Source organism: Larus michahellis, chromosome 7, assembly GCF_964199755.1.
Source record: "Larus michahellis chromosome 7, bLarMic1.1, whole genome shotgun sequence".
Taxonomy (NCBI): Eukaryota; Metazoa; Chordata; class Aves; order Charadriiformes; family Laridae; genus Larus; species Larus michahellis.
The window spans coordinates 28,109,427-28,124,409 of NC_133902.1; the positions used below are offsets into that span (position 1 = coordinate 28,109,427).

The window sequence follows — 14,983 nt, forward strand, 5'->3', positions numbered from 1 at the left end:
TTAGTAAGGCTTTTGACATCATCTCTGATACTTCGTCAGCTTGTCTGTGCGATGTTATGTGTTAGTTAAGTACACAGTGAGGTGGGTTGAAAACTGGCTGAACTGCCAGTCCCGGAGGGTTGTGATCAGGGGCATACAGTCCAGTTGGAGGCAAACCACTAGAGCTCCCTAGGGTTTCATACTGGGGCCAATGTCATTTAACATCTTCATTAATGACCTGTATGGTCAGACAGAGTTCAGCCTATGCAAATTTGCTGTTGATACAAAACTGGGAGGTGTGGCTGAAAGACTGGATGGTTATGCTGCCATTCAGAGGGACCTGGGCAGGCTAGAGAAATGGGCCAAGAGTAACCTCATGAAGTTCAACACGGGGAACCTACGTCCTTCTCCTGAGTGGCCAGAATTCCAGCTGCATATTTTGACAGAAAAAATGAGTCATACATGTCAAAATGTACTTCTGGATGTAGCTTTCAGGTCTGTCCATTCTACATGTAAGTCTTGAACTATAACCATAAACAATAAGAGGCACAAAACTATTATTTACAAATAAGTAATACCACAAGTGTTTTCTGTTGGGTTTTGGGGTGGTTTTTTTGTGGTTGGTTTGCTTTTTTTTAATGACAGTCTGTAGACCCAGAGCAGATTCCCCAGCATCCTGTAAAACATTCCATGTGTGAATTTGGAGTTAAATATGCCACTAGCAAGGTAGTTTACATAGGGGACCTTTATCCCCTAAACAGAGAGCTTGTCTAGCTGTGGCCACCAGTGCAGAGACCATGCAAAGGTTGTAAATGTACAACAATAAGGACAGCAAGATGTTTTCATATAGAACCTCACCAGGAAAAAGAAAAAAAGTATTCCATCAGTATGAAGATTCTTCCAATATTAAATTTATGTTATCACCCAGGCAATGTGGTCTGTATTGCAAAATAGAGAAGTTTATCTGAGAACTTTCAGCAAACAGACTTTTTCATTTTAAAACTTACTGTGTATGTCACTACATCAGCAAGACCATTGTGAAGAGGTGTAGAAATGGTCGGGAAGATAGAGTCTATCCTGATTCAGTGTGATTTTAAAAAGAATTACATATAGAATATTTTTATACATTGTTCCTTGTATTTTTTTACCCAGTTTGTGATTAATTGGGTTTTTTTTCTAATTGATTTTTTTAAGTGAAATGTTCACTCTTTATCAACATTGCCAGCTGTGTCATTAGAAATCCAAAAGAGGTATCTATTACAGCTTAAGTTCCCTGTGCTGGCGCTGCAGCAGCAAAACATGGTGGTTTTTTAAATGGTCGTTTCTCTCTATTGCCTGTGTGTTGAAAGCTAGGAGCAGAACCACATGCTTCATTTTCTCAGAAAAAAATAATAGTATTTTTGGAGACAGTACTAATTGTATTTTTCAGTGAAGGTCCTGTTGTTCCACACAGCCTCAGGTGTTACCAGCTAGACAGCTACAGTGTTCCGAATAAAAGCGTATATAATTCATACTTATACTTCATTAAAAGTGTAAGGCGTAGGGCTTTACGCCTTAGTTTCTTCCATTCCTTTTAGTATGGATATCTTTCAAAGTAACAAATGATAAAGGAAATGACCTGAAGATGCGTAGAAGTTGTTTTAAGTAACTCTGAAATCATATTGTTGCTGCTGCCCTTCTTTCCTTGTTTTCTCCATCCTTACTGGTTTTGTTACTCAAATTGGTGTTCTATACACAGAGAAAATTTACCTTGTTGTTCTCTAGGATGCAGTTCTTTTAATTGTTCTGCAAAATGGTTGCTTACTTTAGGTACTGCATAGGTAATGTTACATTGCCTGTTGAATCTTCACTAAATGTGCTTCTTTTACTAGATCAGTTGATATATTAGAAGTTCTTGCCAGGACAAAGATGTGAAAACAGCTCATGATATTTGAGATAAAAATTAACCTGTAGCTGTCACAGGGATTAAGATTATTTTGCTGAGGATAAGGTAATTTGAACTTCTTTTTATAGCTTCAAAGTTGCTTTTTCTCATGTTTATTCAATCTAATTTTTGTTTTTGTATTTTACTTTACCACTAATAAAGATTTTGATTGTTTTAAAATTTGTAGGAAAATTAATTCTAGATATTTAGATTAAACAGGAAGAGTGAAATATTTATGATTCTGTAAATCCTTGTTTGCACAAGTAGCCCTTACAAATGCTTATAATATCTGGAAGTTACTGCCTATTATTTTGTGAGTGCATATTTATGCAAAATTCTCATTGGGCTCATGATCACTCCATTGCTGGATTTTACCACAATTTAAAATTACCTTTTGAGATTTTATTGTTGGAACATAATGACAGTTCGCATTGGTTATGTTGCCATTTTGCTCTGGAGGAACATATATACCCTTTGAGAAAGTGTGAGGTATGTCGTAGTGTTTGACTATACCTTAAAAAGCTCCAGTAAATACACTGTTAAGAACAACTGACTTGTCCCTTTTGGGGGCACCGCAGAGCGTTGCTCGGCGTCCCCCTGCGCTACCGCCCCGTCGGCCCCGCGGCCCCGCCCCCGCCTGCCATGGGCTCTCCAGTTCCAGCTGCTGTGGCTGCCCGTGATTTCCTGCGGCTGTTCGTTCTGGAGCTGGGGTACAATGTCGCTGCAAGGGGCGGCGGGGCCTGAGGAGCTGGTTTTCTATGTGAATGGGAGGAAGGTAAGTGTTGCCCGGACAGAATGTGGAGAAAGGGGGGCTGCTGTTGCAGAAGTAGCCCCAAAGGGTATGGGCATAGATTCGGTTTCCTCAGAATTCTGCCTCATGCCTGCAGAAGTATTCCTTCCCATGTCCTTCTTGCTGGGTAAGAAGCGAATCAGCCTCCAACTACTACTTTAGTTATCTAACACTCTTCTGCGTGCAGCAAGTGCTGTTAGAAGCAGAGAAGCAGCAGAGGAGGACTAACATGATTACCACATCCCATTTTAGCTAGCTCTGCTGTGTTTGGGGGAAAAACGCATCAAAGTGAAATGGACTTTCAGCTGGGTATCAAATTTGTCTGGTGAGCAAACTAGTTTTTTGGGGGGTTCTTTGGTGAGCAAACAACAAACAAAAATCTGTACGTGCCTGGCTTCTCGTCTTTGATGGTATCAAAGAAGAGGCATCAGATGGTATCAGATTTTCAGAGGCACAACAGTAAGTCAGCAAGACTCAGGTGCCAAAACGGACTACTGGCCGACATAAAGATAATATTGCAGGAACAAGATTAAACTGGTTGCTGATTCAATGCAACTGGAAGGAACTGGCTTATTCTAAGCAATGGAATAAGGAATACTGTAATCGATGAAGTATGTAGGCATTTCTGTTGCTCTGTTGTTAGTCTATTATGGCAAGTTAAAGTTTGTATAACTAAAGCTAGAAGAAAAGTGGTTCCTGCGGATAGCCATACAGGCTTCCTCTCGTCTTCATCCCAGTAGGTTAAAGTGCCAGGGAGACTCTAAAATCTGCAGATCATTATTTCTTTATGTTATGCTGCCTCTGTTGTAGCAAAGTTCTGTTGCGTTTTTATTTCTAGTGTGGCTGAAGTTAAATTGCCTCAGTATGACCTTTCACTGAGCAGCAGTTATTTTTAGTAGTTGCAAGGTGCCCTGGCAGTTCTGTCTGGGAAACATATCTGTCTGAGAAGGAGTTTCCAGAAGGAGCCCAAATTCTGTTGTGGTCTTTGACAATTAGTCTAGTTCTATGAGAGAGAACCAGATCAGGATTCTCTTCTAGCTTTGTGGGAATGTAGTCTGTGCCCTGAGTTTTGAAAAGCCTTGGTTTCTTGGTTAAACCTTGTTTTTCTCATTTCTTGCTGCAGATAATAGAGAAAAATGCTGATCCTGAACAAATGCTGTTGCCTTATCTGCGAAAGAGACGTATCCTTTTCTTGTCTGTTCCCTAAAGTCACTCATTTGAAAGTCTTAGTTGAGCAAAAGCCTCATAAATAATAATTCAAAGGTGATTTACCAGGTCGAGGAAGTTGTAACTCCTTTAAGATAAAATAACCGTCTTAAATGATGTGTCTTTCTTTGGCCAAATACTCTTCAGCAAGCTGCTGTATTTTTAGCCTGATTTCCTAAACAAACAAAGTAATGCCATCAGGCATGATGTTTACGTGTGTATCTGTGTTCCTCCCCTCTACCCCCATAAAGAAACATCAGAACGTTTTGGCCAGTGTACATAAAGCTTAACAGAATAGGAGTCTCCAAGTTTTGTAGAAGTCTCTCTCCCAGGAAAGGGGAGATCTTGTGATGAGATCCTGAGTCTGCTAGAATTTTGAGGTAATCTGTTTTTTCTTATGATAAAGACTCCGAACAGATTTCTAAACTCAAAACAACAGGTTTAATAGTAAGTAAATATGAACAAGTATGTTTTTAAAACAGAAAAAAAAATATTATACTAGACAAGACATAAGTTGGGAGAGCTAGAACTCTCACCCTGCCAGTTTTGTCTTTGCAGTCAAGTTTCTTTCCTCCTGTCACGGTTTCAGTTCACAGCTTTCTGGGTTGCAACAAATTGTGCAGTACTTTCTCTGATTTTTCCCTTTCTTGCTCTTCACCATTTCAGAGGCCTGACTGTATGTCTGCTCTCAACTGTTCTCAGGAGTTTTCTGCTGCGCCACAGGCTTATTCCCAGTGTTCATGAAGCTCTTGCATAATACTCTGAACACACGTGTTAGGGACTCACAGCCAGGAGCAGGAAGCAAACGTGGGGAAGAACAGAGTCTCTCCTTTTTGCAGCTTCCTAGACTGCCTCATGAAACATACCCCCACAGGGCAAGTGATGTACTGTATACTATGAATTCACAAAAGAGAGAGTTTTTATATTTGTCTCAAAAGAAAAACTTAAGTCAAAACATGTTTGCTATTGGTCAGTCATAAGGACGAGTCTGGAGCAGAATAGGTTGCTGTAGTTTTGGTGCTTATGAAGTTATTCAGTAATTTAAACAACTTCAGTCTCCATCAGACTATAAAAAGTAGAATCATAGAATCATTTAGGTTAGAAAAGACCTTTAGGCTCATCGAGTCTAATCATTAACCTAATCCTACCAAGTCCACCACAAAACCCATGTCCCTAACTGCCACGACTACACATCTTTTCAATACATCCAGGGATGGTGACTTGCCCACTTCCCTGGGCAGCCTGTTCCAGTGCTTGATAACCCTTTGCATGAAGAAATTTTTCCTAATATCCAATATAAACCTCCACTGGCACAACTTCAGGCCATTTCCTGTTGTCCTATCACTTGTTACTTGGGAGAAGAGACCAACACCCACCAAGTAGCTCGGTACCAGCCCTACCACAAGAGTATCTTAAAATGTATTTGCTTTATCTGACAGGGTAGGATGCCTGTGAAAGGACCCAGTAAAGCACTTTGTAGTGGAAAAAAAGGTAGAGCTTAGTTAGGTAAGACTTTAAATCATCTCAAAGCTTTACTGCAAGTGAAGAGTGCTAAACCTCACGTTGACAAACATTTTTTTCTTTTGATGATGTGGTATGAAAAGAAAGTGGCCTGTTTCCTCTCCATCATTCCTGGCTCCTATTGACAGTTCTCTTCCTGCACCTTGTGCCAGCTGTGGAGTTCCTCAGGACTCTCTGTGTAATAATTCTACTTATTGGGCCAGCAGAAAACTAACTAGGAAGTACAGAGGCTTTCAGCTAGGTTAGGGACTCAGTCACTAATTAGTCAGCTCATGGAAGTGACTGGTGAGAAAAAGTGCAAGATGTCTTGTGCTTTGGAGCAGGTAATGTTGGGAAGAGGAAGGGCAGAAGAGGACGAAGAAATGGGGACTAAGGCATCTTCCTTTTGGTAGCTGTAGAACATTAAATTATCTGTTTGGCTGTTCAGATTCACCACTGTTCTGGATTCATGGAAATGAACAATTCTCTCATAAGTGTGATCTTTCAGATGAGATGCAAGGTTAATATCCTGACTATAAATGGGCCTTCTGGGAAAAATTGGGATATTGGTTTTAGTGTTCCACTGGAACTTCAGATATATAGCTATTTTGCCCATTACATGCTTTTTCCTTTCATATTTTCACTTGGAAAGCTATTTTTCACTTCCTCTTTCTGTCCCAACTTACTCCTCTTCCAAAAGAAGTCAGGGTCAAGTTTTCTGTTTTCTTGGGGACAGGATTTTGGTGATGTCATTCCTTAGCTTCAATCTTATTTTCACTGAAAATGTTAATCCAACATAGAATGGAGTCTGATATCATACCAAACCAATTCTAAGTTCCTTAGCTGGTCAGGAAAAAAGGTGGCCTCAAGCTTTTCAGCAGAATAAAGGCCAAAATGAAACCTGATATTTTTTTTCCCTAATGACAGCATTTTCAGTCCGTCTTACAGGAACTAAGTATGGCTGTGGAGGAGGTGGCTGTGGTGCCTGCACAGTGATGATATCAACTTATGAGCCAGCTTCGAAGAAGATAAGGTATCCTTAACAGAAAAATTTGAAAACAGCACAGAATTTTATGACCATAGATATGAAACTGTAAAAACAAAGTTGTAAAATCTGTACTTAATTGTAAAAGAATCAAAAGGAAGGATCACTTTAATCCAGAAGACAGCACTGTAAAAAATACTGTTCATTCAGCTATGTTGTGAATTTGTTCAAATGCTTAATTTGCTCATACATACTGACAGCTCCTGCAAGGAGTTTTCTCTTTAGGAGGCATAAATTTAACACCCTTTGTATTGACCACTGGAATGTGGCTCCTACCTGCAGCTCTGTCATGTGACTGATGGGAAGATAGGGCAGGCAGAAGTTTGAGTCTTACCAGCCCTTTAATACTGAACTCTCTCCCTACACCCCGCCCACAAAAAGAAGGACTTTGAAACTCAAAACCAGAGTTTCATTAAGCTAAAAACTGGAATAAATTACTTTTAAATTGAGAAAACTCCAGTCAAATTGTTAAATGGTAACATGTCATTGTCAATTGAATGTTTTTTAGGTGGGGAAAAAGTAAAAATGTTCCAGTTGTTCCTTTTTGTCAATTGCGTTAATTGGAATGCAATGCAAATGAAAATCTTTAAAGTTATTGTAACAGTTGAAATTAAAACAGTCAGAATGACAGTTGAAAAGAAACATCTCAACTGTAGTAAAACAAAACATTTTATTGGTAATGATGAAAAGCTTTGAAGAATTTTAATTTTGGTATGTTGTTCCTACTTAGTATTCTATTTATTTTACATCAGGATTTCCTTTAGGTCAGAAAATTGATTACAAATTTTCAGCAGTATTTCTTTACTTCTTCCAAATGACTACACCAACCCTCCCTTCCCCATCTTCCTCCTTCAGAACACACTTGACAGGTTGCTTGTGGGTAAGAGAGACAAGAGGCCAATTAGAAAAGACTGAAGTACTAGGGAAGATATAAATTCTACAGAACAGTCCTCATAGACAGTTTTTATACTGGGGAAAAGAGGCACAGCTAGTAAGTGATCTCTTCTGTAAAGCTTATTCTCTTCTCATTCCAAATGATGATAATGACTGTATAAACTATGTCTTGATTGACTGCCAAATAATATTCATGCATCTCTATTATAATAAAATATTATTCATATTCTTTACTCTCCTTTATGTTCCAAAGACATTTTTCAGCAAATGCTTGTTTGCTTCCCATTTGCTCCTTATATGGTGCGGCAGTTACCACAGTGGAAGGTGTTGGAAGTACAAAAACCAGGGTTCATCCAGTTCAGGTGAGAGTACAGTATTGCTGTTTAAGAGGATTACTGATTTCTTCCTTTGTATGGGAAGCACTTGAGTGCTTGAGTGGCAGTGCTTTTTGGGCATGGGAATTTCACGTGATGATTATTCTCCCTGCTAAATGATAACAGAAGACTGCACAAGCTTGTGACGGTTGGTTGATCAAGGCTGTTGAGATATGGCTCATAGTGGATCTTGCTTTAGTACTGACAGCTTGATCAAATAGTTGGTATATAAGAATTGTTGGAGTGGATCAGGCTTGCATTCTATTTGGGCACATCTTGGACAGTGCCCCTTTAGCTGATGTTTTAGTATGAATGCAAAATAGACAGAAGTCCACTGAAGATTAATTAGCTTCCTCGGTAAGGTGCACCAGGGCATCACATCCAAAATAATTATTCTTACTTGACATTGCTTAAATTGTTTTACTTAAAAAGTCTGATTTACTATGAAAGTCTCGCATTTAAGGAGAGTTCCTTAGAATGATTGTGTACACTGGAAGGAGTGCTATTTATGGTATTTCATTTCAGGAAAGGCTTGCCAAGTGCCATGGCTCCCAGTGTGGTTTCTGCTCCCCTGGAATGGTGATGTCCATATACACTTTGCTAAGAAACCACCCAGAACCAACTTCAGAGCAGATGATTGCGGCTCTGGCTGGTAAATATTGCCACTTTTTAATGTGTAGGTATGTCCTTGAACTATTTTCTTCAGTTACTTCGTGTATGTGAGTGCGTGTCTCTGTGAGTACACATGCATGCATGTACATATGCAGTCTATACAAATTGTGCTTCCCAGCACAGTTCCTACTGGATACAGACCTTGTATTCCCTGTCATTCTTTTCTCCTGGAAAATGAAGTATGGAGCTGTGGATTGTTTCAGGGACAGGTGTTCAAAACATCCCCATAAGCGTCTTTTGAAGTGCTTTAAATCAAATGTGCAAAAATGATGGCACATTGGAGAAGTAGCTGCATCTGAAGGTCTCTGAGATCCCCTTACATCTAGAGTTGAGAATGTCATAAGCCTCACAGGAGAGCCCCTTTGTGGTAGGAATAAAAGCAGTCAAATAAGGTACAGATGCAGACCATCTTCACTAAAGGAAAGTGAGCATTTATTGCAGCCTTCTTTCATCTGTTGTGCTCTAGATTCACGGTGGGGCAAAAGGCATTTCCTGTTACTATGAGGTGAACTTAGATGGCGGTGTAATGCTAACCTCCTTCACTATTAGAAATAAGTCAGGGGGAAGGAGAAAAACATTTTGAGTGGGTGAAGAATATTGTAAAATCTTTTATTTCCCTGCATACTAAGCTGTAGTCAGCATTCCCTCTAGTGCAGCTCTCAAGTATTTCATAGTCCTCTTGAAACAATAGCCTTTTTCCTCAGGAGCTGCAGGGTCCTAAATCTTGTGACACTGATCTTTTTTGTCTTTCAGAGAGCTAACACTTCTTAAGCTTCAAAAACGCTAACCTTGTATAAAGGCATGACATTTTAAAAACACATGCTTTAGAACAAAGATTTTTCTTACTGATTTCCCTTTTTCAGGGAACTTGTGCCGCTGTACTGGATATAGGCCGATCCTAGATGCCTGTAAAACCTTTTGTAAGGTAAGAAATAGTGATGATAGGAATACTAGATTTTTCCCATTAAGGTATATATGTGTAGTAACCATCAAGATTTTCATTAACATCATCTATTTCCTCTGTTATTTTTGAATATCACTTCTTTAATTCTTCCTATTTAGCTTATTATTAAACTTCCTGTGGAAATTTTTTGAAATATAAAGAGACATTCTTATCGGCTTATGCAGGCTATAAATCATTGACATTCTGGGCAGTATTTCACTAACGGAATATTCCTACTTTAGGAATCTGTTTGTTGTCAAGGGAAAGAAAATGGAAAGTGTTGCTTGGATCAGGAAGATAATTTGTTTGACAAAGAAAATAAGGTAGGGGTTTAAGTATTTTACCTGTCCCATTTAGATATAAAACTTATAGAAAGAATATTGCATGGCTTTTTTTCTTGTAATTAAAGTAAACGCAGTATACTCTGCCATTTTTATCCTCCACCTTATTCACCTTACATAATATTATTTGTAAAATAAGATAATTTATTATTGCTCACAAAAAATTTGGAGATATTTCTAAAAATTAAGGATTCTATGTGTATATTTGTATGAGGAGACAATGACGTGTCAGGTAGTTGGTATAAGGTAGTTTGGACCTCCAGAGCTGAAATTTGAGCAGTTCTTCGAGTTCAGGAATATTAATAGTCTCAGCTCTGCTCATACAGTGTTCATCATATTGTGTAAGAAATGAAGGCTTATGTGGAACTGTCTTACATCAATGATCAGTGATCATCTGAATGTAACTACCAATCTCTTAGGAATCTTACTGCTGACTTGAGTCTGAAGAACTGATACATTCTTAAAAATCAGAGTTGTGATTGTAATTTTATATGAAACCTCTTATCCATACAAACACTTGATGTTGTTTTCAATTTTCTTTCAATAATATCTAATCTACTTCATTGCTTTTTGAGTACCGTAGGTTGGCATGAAACCAGCTACTTTCTTATAGTAGGACTAAAGGAGGCCTGTAGTTAGTCTTTCAGTTGCTTGCCTCCACACTCTCATTTGTGTCATTTGTGAACTCTAAGAACTCTGTTATGAACACTTCTCACCTCAGCAGCTCCAAATAATGCATGGTAATTTAGCAACAAATCCAAATGATAATGGAATTACTAATTTTCTACTGACTTCAGTGGGACCCTCATAGTTTGTTCTTGGTTTTGCCTTTTTTTTTTTTTAATGGAATTAATGATGAGAGAAAATTCTTGGTCTTTGCTTGTTTTCTTTGTTTTTAAGATTTCCACCAGACTATTTTCAACAGATGAATTCCAGCCCCTAGATCCCACCCAGGAGCTTATATTTCCTCCAGAATTAATGGTAATTTTTGCTGCTTATAGAATATTTTTCAGCTCTGTCTTTTTCTTAGTAGTCAATAGTTCAGAACTCATTCTGAAGTCCTGCTTAGCAGTAATTCATCAGAAGAAATGTTGTAACATTTTAATATAAATCCAGAATTATGTTCCTTTTTTTTTCCCAGTGAACTTATTGAATATTCACATACAAAAATTAATCGTATTGTGAAAATGAAGTTGCAGTTAGGTATTAGGTGAGAAGACAAGTAACCTAAACTGTGTTATCAGTGCAGCACCTGAAGATCTAAATGCTTCTCAGAAACTGAACGGCAAACACTTTTTAACATTGGCAAAACAATGCATTTTCCCCATTTAGTGGCTTAATAGTTTTGTTGGTCTTTTCTGTCAAAATGTCAGCCTCAGATAGCCACCCAGACCAGGGAGTGTTTAGCCCCGGTGACTGAAGTATGACAAAGATATAACAGATGAAATAAGGGCACTGGAACAGAAAGTGTCAGACATTCTTAATTATTGACAGCAGTATTTGCCCTAGAAAAACTGAAAGTTGTTTGCTTTACATTATTATCAATCTATGGATTCAAAGCTAAATTCTCTGTAACTAGATGGCTGCTTATTGAGAAACGTTGATAACTGTGGGACAGGAATCATTCACCGTGTGTTTGTACCACCATTAGTTCACAAGCAATTTCCAAGTGATCAGTGAACAGTGCTTGAACAGCCAGAGGCATCTACATGCATGCTTAATCTATAAAGAGATGCTGCTGCCAGTATCATTGGTGACCTCCAAGCAAGCTAAGCATGCAAACACCTCCATAAGTATTTTTTATCACTTTTCTAATAATTTCAGCATTTGCAGGATCTATTCCTATATTTTTTCTTGGGGGCTATTTATTATCAATTTCTTTTTATTAGCCCATTGGAATTAATTGAAGATGTTTCACCAATGCAGTCTAGAAATTCAGCACTGTGCAAAGAGCCAGCATAACAGTCCCATTTCTGTCCAATTTTGAAGGATTAAGTAGAACTGCCATTGTTTAAGAACTTATTTTGACTTTGTCTAATGTCTATTAATATTTAAATCTGCCATATTTACCCATCAGAGAATGGCTGAAAATCAACCAAAGAGAACTCTGTTTTTTCATGGGGACCGAATGACATGGATTTCTCCTGTAAGCTTAGATGAATTATTGGATCTGAAAGCTGCCCACCCCAAAGCACCTCTTGTGGTTGGGAACACCAGTGTGGGTATGTATACAATCAGAAAGGCTCCTGTTGCCATAGTTCCAGTGTGCATGGGAGGAGTGGGGCTATGTTTATTATTCTTTGCATTTTTATCCTTAAGCTTACTCTCCACTATATTGGAGTTGTCATTATGGAAAATGTCTTTTGTCTAAGTCTATTCCTATCTGGTAGGACCTGAGATGAAATTCAGAGGCATATTCCATCCAATTGTTATTGCTCCTGGCAGGATCCTGGACCTGAATGTGGTGACACGCACGGATGATGGTCAGTAGACTTTATTTGTTCAGACAGGGAATTCCTCTGCAGTAAGGGATGCTGCTCTGTGCCGTAGAGCTAAAGGTGTGAAGTGCTGTGCAACTCATTCCTAAGCATGCTTGATTCTTTCCCAGGTCAAGGTGGCTGTGGCCACCATCCTAGTGCACGACACAGAGTTTTGTCTTTATGACACGGTGCAGTACTGACCAGAAATGTTATCTGGGGCCCCTATTAGTCATAACAGGGCGAGGGTAATTATTCTGGTAATACTGGTTCTGGTGCTAAGTCATGTGGTATTTGCTTTGTCATCTCTGCACCACGCTATGCTGTATAGCAGAGAGAGACCCATACAGAACCACAGAGGGAGTTAGCAGCGTTGCGTGCTTGTCTACCTTAGAAAAAAGTCTACGATTAAACTGACCTAGCTAATGTGCATTAACTAATCTTATCCTCAATCATAACAGCATTAATTATTGTAGATTAAAAATTTGGTACCTCAATTTATATATTTAAGATAAGCATGGATTTTTATTAGTTAAAGTTAGACTAGGTTTTCGTTTTTAAATAAATTATATTGAAATTAGAAATAACAACTAGAAATAGATTCAAACCTACTAAAATAGACTAAATTAATTAAATAGAAATTACATTGTGCAAGTTTACTGCTGAAGTTTTAAGGAAAATCAAACCCTATATCTGACGAAAGTTACTTGCTATATGCCTGAAGCCACGTTTTGTAAGTAAACTGTATTTGACAGTTCTGTCATTGCATTTAGAATATCTTTTTCATTTCAGATGAGTCATCCAGTTGTAGTCAATGACTGGTTTGTTCTCAGCTGCAAAGTGGTTGGGAATTGGAAGGAAGCAGGGAGAATGTTTACTGCTTCTTTTAATCTATAAATAAAATCTAGTTATGAGAAGGTGAGACTTCTAAAAAGAGATATGCAGTTTAGTTTGCCAGCCAGAAATATTATTTACTCTCGTTAATCAAACCTAAGTGCAAAACATGCTCTAATTAAATTTTTGCTTTAAATACACTACATTTAGTATTGCTGTACTTGATTAATAAAAAGACATTTTAAAATTATATATATTTTGATTTATATTTTTGATTGAATTCCAATGTTCATTCAAAACATTCATACATTACATAAATACAGTCTAATAATGATTTTGAATAGAAAGGCAGTTTACCACTTTATAATATTGACATTTTTATAAAGTATGATCTTAAAAAAAAAAAAAAGTATAACTACTCAAATAAATGCATATAGTTATAGGTTGTCTTTCTAGTGGGAAAGAGAATACCAAAAGACTGCAGATACTACCTACCCATACCTTAGGAGAATAACTAGAATATACATATGCAAAGCAAGATCAAATTATGATGAAAATCATGTTTAAAAATAGGAAGAGCCTGTTGAAAGCATTTTGAAGCTCACTCACCTTTGGGTGAAACATCATCTAAACGTTTACTCAATCAACGTTGGTGCAAGGGAAGCCCTTGGAACGGGCAGCTGGAAGTGAGATTCCAGCTAAAAGAGAAGGGATTTCCCTTTTAGTAGAAGTGGTGAGCTATTAGCTCAGTTTCATCTTTTAATGAAATTTTACCTTCAGTCTCCTGAAATGAAAGGTCACAGTACCTTTAATTTGCAAAGCCCCTCTCCTTATATTTGCCTGTATTCCACATAAGCGGTCCTAGCTCTACAGTCTGAGCATAGCTCAAAACCCAGGCAATAAAGCAATGTGCACATTACACTTTCGTAATCTTTTCGTTACAGGATTAACTTTGGGAGCTGCCTGCAGCCTCTCTCTAGTGAAAGACATCTTGACAAATGCAATCGCAGAGTTCCCTGAAGAGAAGACAAGGGTTTTCTGTGCTGTCTTGCAGCAATTAAGAACTCTTGCTGGAGAACAGATAAGAAACGTTGCTGTATGTTGTGAGTTGCTATAACAACTGTAACAAATGTGAAATTGCTGCTGACCACATGTAAAACTTGCATTTTTAATTGGTTTTAGTAGTGAATTTTCTGTCAATACATCTTTTTTGAGCCTTTGATCTGTATAAACTTGTGTTAGTCTGCATGTTATATTGTCACTTAACATAAAAACATGAAGAAGATGGAGAAAGGTGACATAAATTTATTTTTTTTAAGTCTTTAGGTGGAAACATCATAAGTAGAAAATCAACCTCAGACTTGAACCCTGTTCTGGCAGCCAGCAACTGTATGCTCAATCTGGCTTCAAGAGGTAAGAGGAGATACCCTGTCTCTGTAGTAGTGCCAGAGGTACAGGATCCTATTGCTTTCGGAGAGGGGAAATAACAACAGGTGAGTTTAAGGAACTCTTTTCCTGCTCTCATACAAGATCATATCTGCAAGAGATGCAATTTGCAAACGAAGAACATGTGAAAGATTCTCATGACAAGGGTAAGCATTCAGACCAACCGGACCACATATAGTTCTGTGAGCAGTGAATTACTATAAGCACTCATAAAAACTCACAATTTGAGTAGCTGTATACTACATCCCCACTTCCATGGTAGTTTTTTTCTTTAATTGATGCTTTGCTCTGGTTTTAAAATCACTGTCTGGCCCTGAAGAGATCTCTGCCTTCTCGTTCCTCACAGATGCTTCTGATACAAGAAACCACTAGTTCAGCACCTTTTTCCATGTCCGTTTCCTCAGTTTCCTTCCATCACTGTATATATACTCCCCTCTACTTGCTCCTTTTCTTGTGCACTACCTTAGCATTGGAAGGTTGATAAAATTATTGGTAAACATGAGCTATCTGGTGGTCTGGAATTGCATGCCCTCCCTTCTAGATGGCTTATGTCCTTTT

The 14,983-nt window shown here is 38.2% G+C and overlaps 1 protein-coding gene across 1 annotated transcript in view; it reads left to right on the forward strand.

Annotated features, from left to right (window-relative positions):
• The first annotated feature begins 2,544 nt into the window (after positions 1 to 2,544).
• The window catches only part of LOC141746716 (aldehyde oxidase-like), a 51,927-nt gene continuing 39,488 nt past the window's right edge, over positions 2,545 to 14,983 (forward strand). The window contains exons 1-12 of the mRNA XM_074595737.1: positions 2,545 to 2,678; positions 3,817 to 3,874; positions 6,336 to 6,432; positions 7,592 to 7,700; positions 8,238 to 8,364; positions 9,248 to 9,309; positions 9,570 to 9,650; positions 10,569 to 10,649; positions 11,746 to 11,890; positions 12,059 to 12,151; positions 13,924 to 14,075; positions 14,299 to 14,392. Of these exons, the coding sequence (XP_074451838.1) occupies positions 2,619 to 2,678; positions 3,817 to 3,874; positions 6,336 to 6,432; positions 7,592 to 7,700; positions 8,238 to 8,364; positions 9,248 to 9,309; positions 9,570 to 9,650; positions 10,569 to 10,649; positions 11,746 to 11,890; positions 12,059 to 12,151; positions 13,924 to 14,075; positions 14,299 to 14,392 (1,159 nt within the window). The 5' untranslated portion in view covers positions 2,545 to 2,618. The remainder of the gene's footprint in view (positions 2,679 to 3,816; positions 3,875 to 6,335; positions 6,433 to 7,591; positions 7,701 to 8,237; positions 8,365 to 9,247; positions 9,310 to 9,569; positions 9,651 to 10,568; positions 10,650 to 11,745; positions 11,891 to 12,058; positions 12,152 to 13,923; positions 14,076 to 14,298; positions 14,393 to 14,983) is intronic.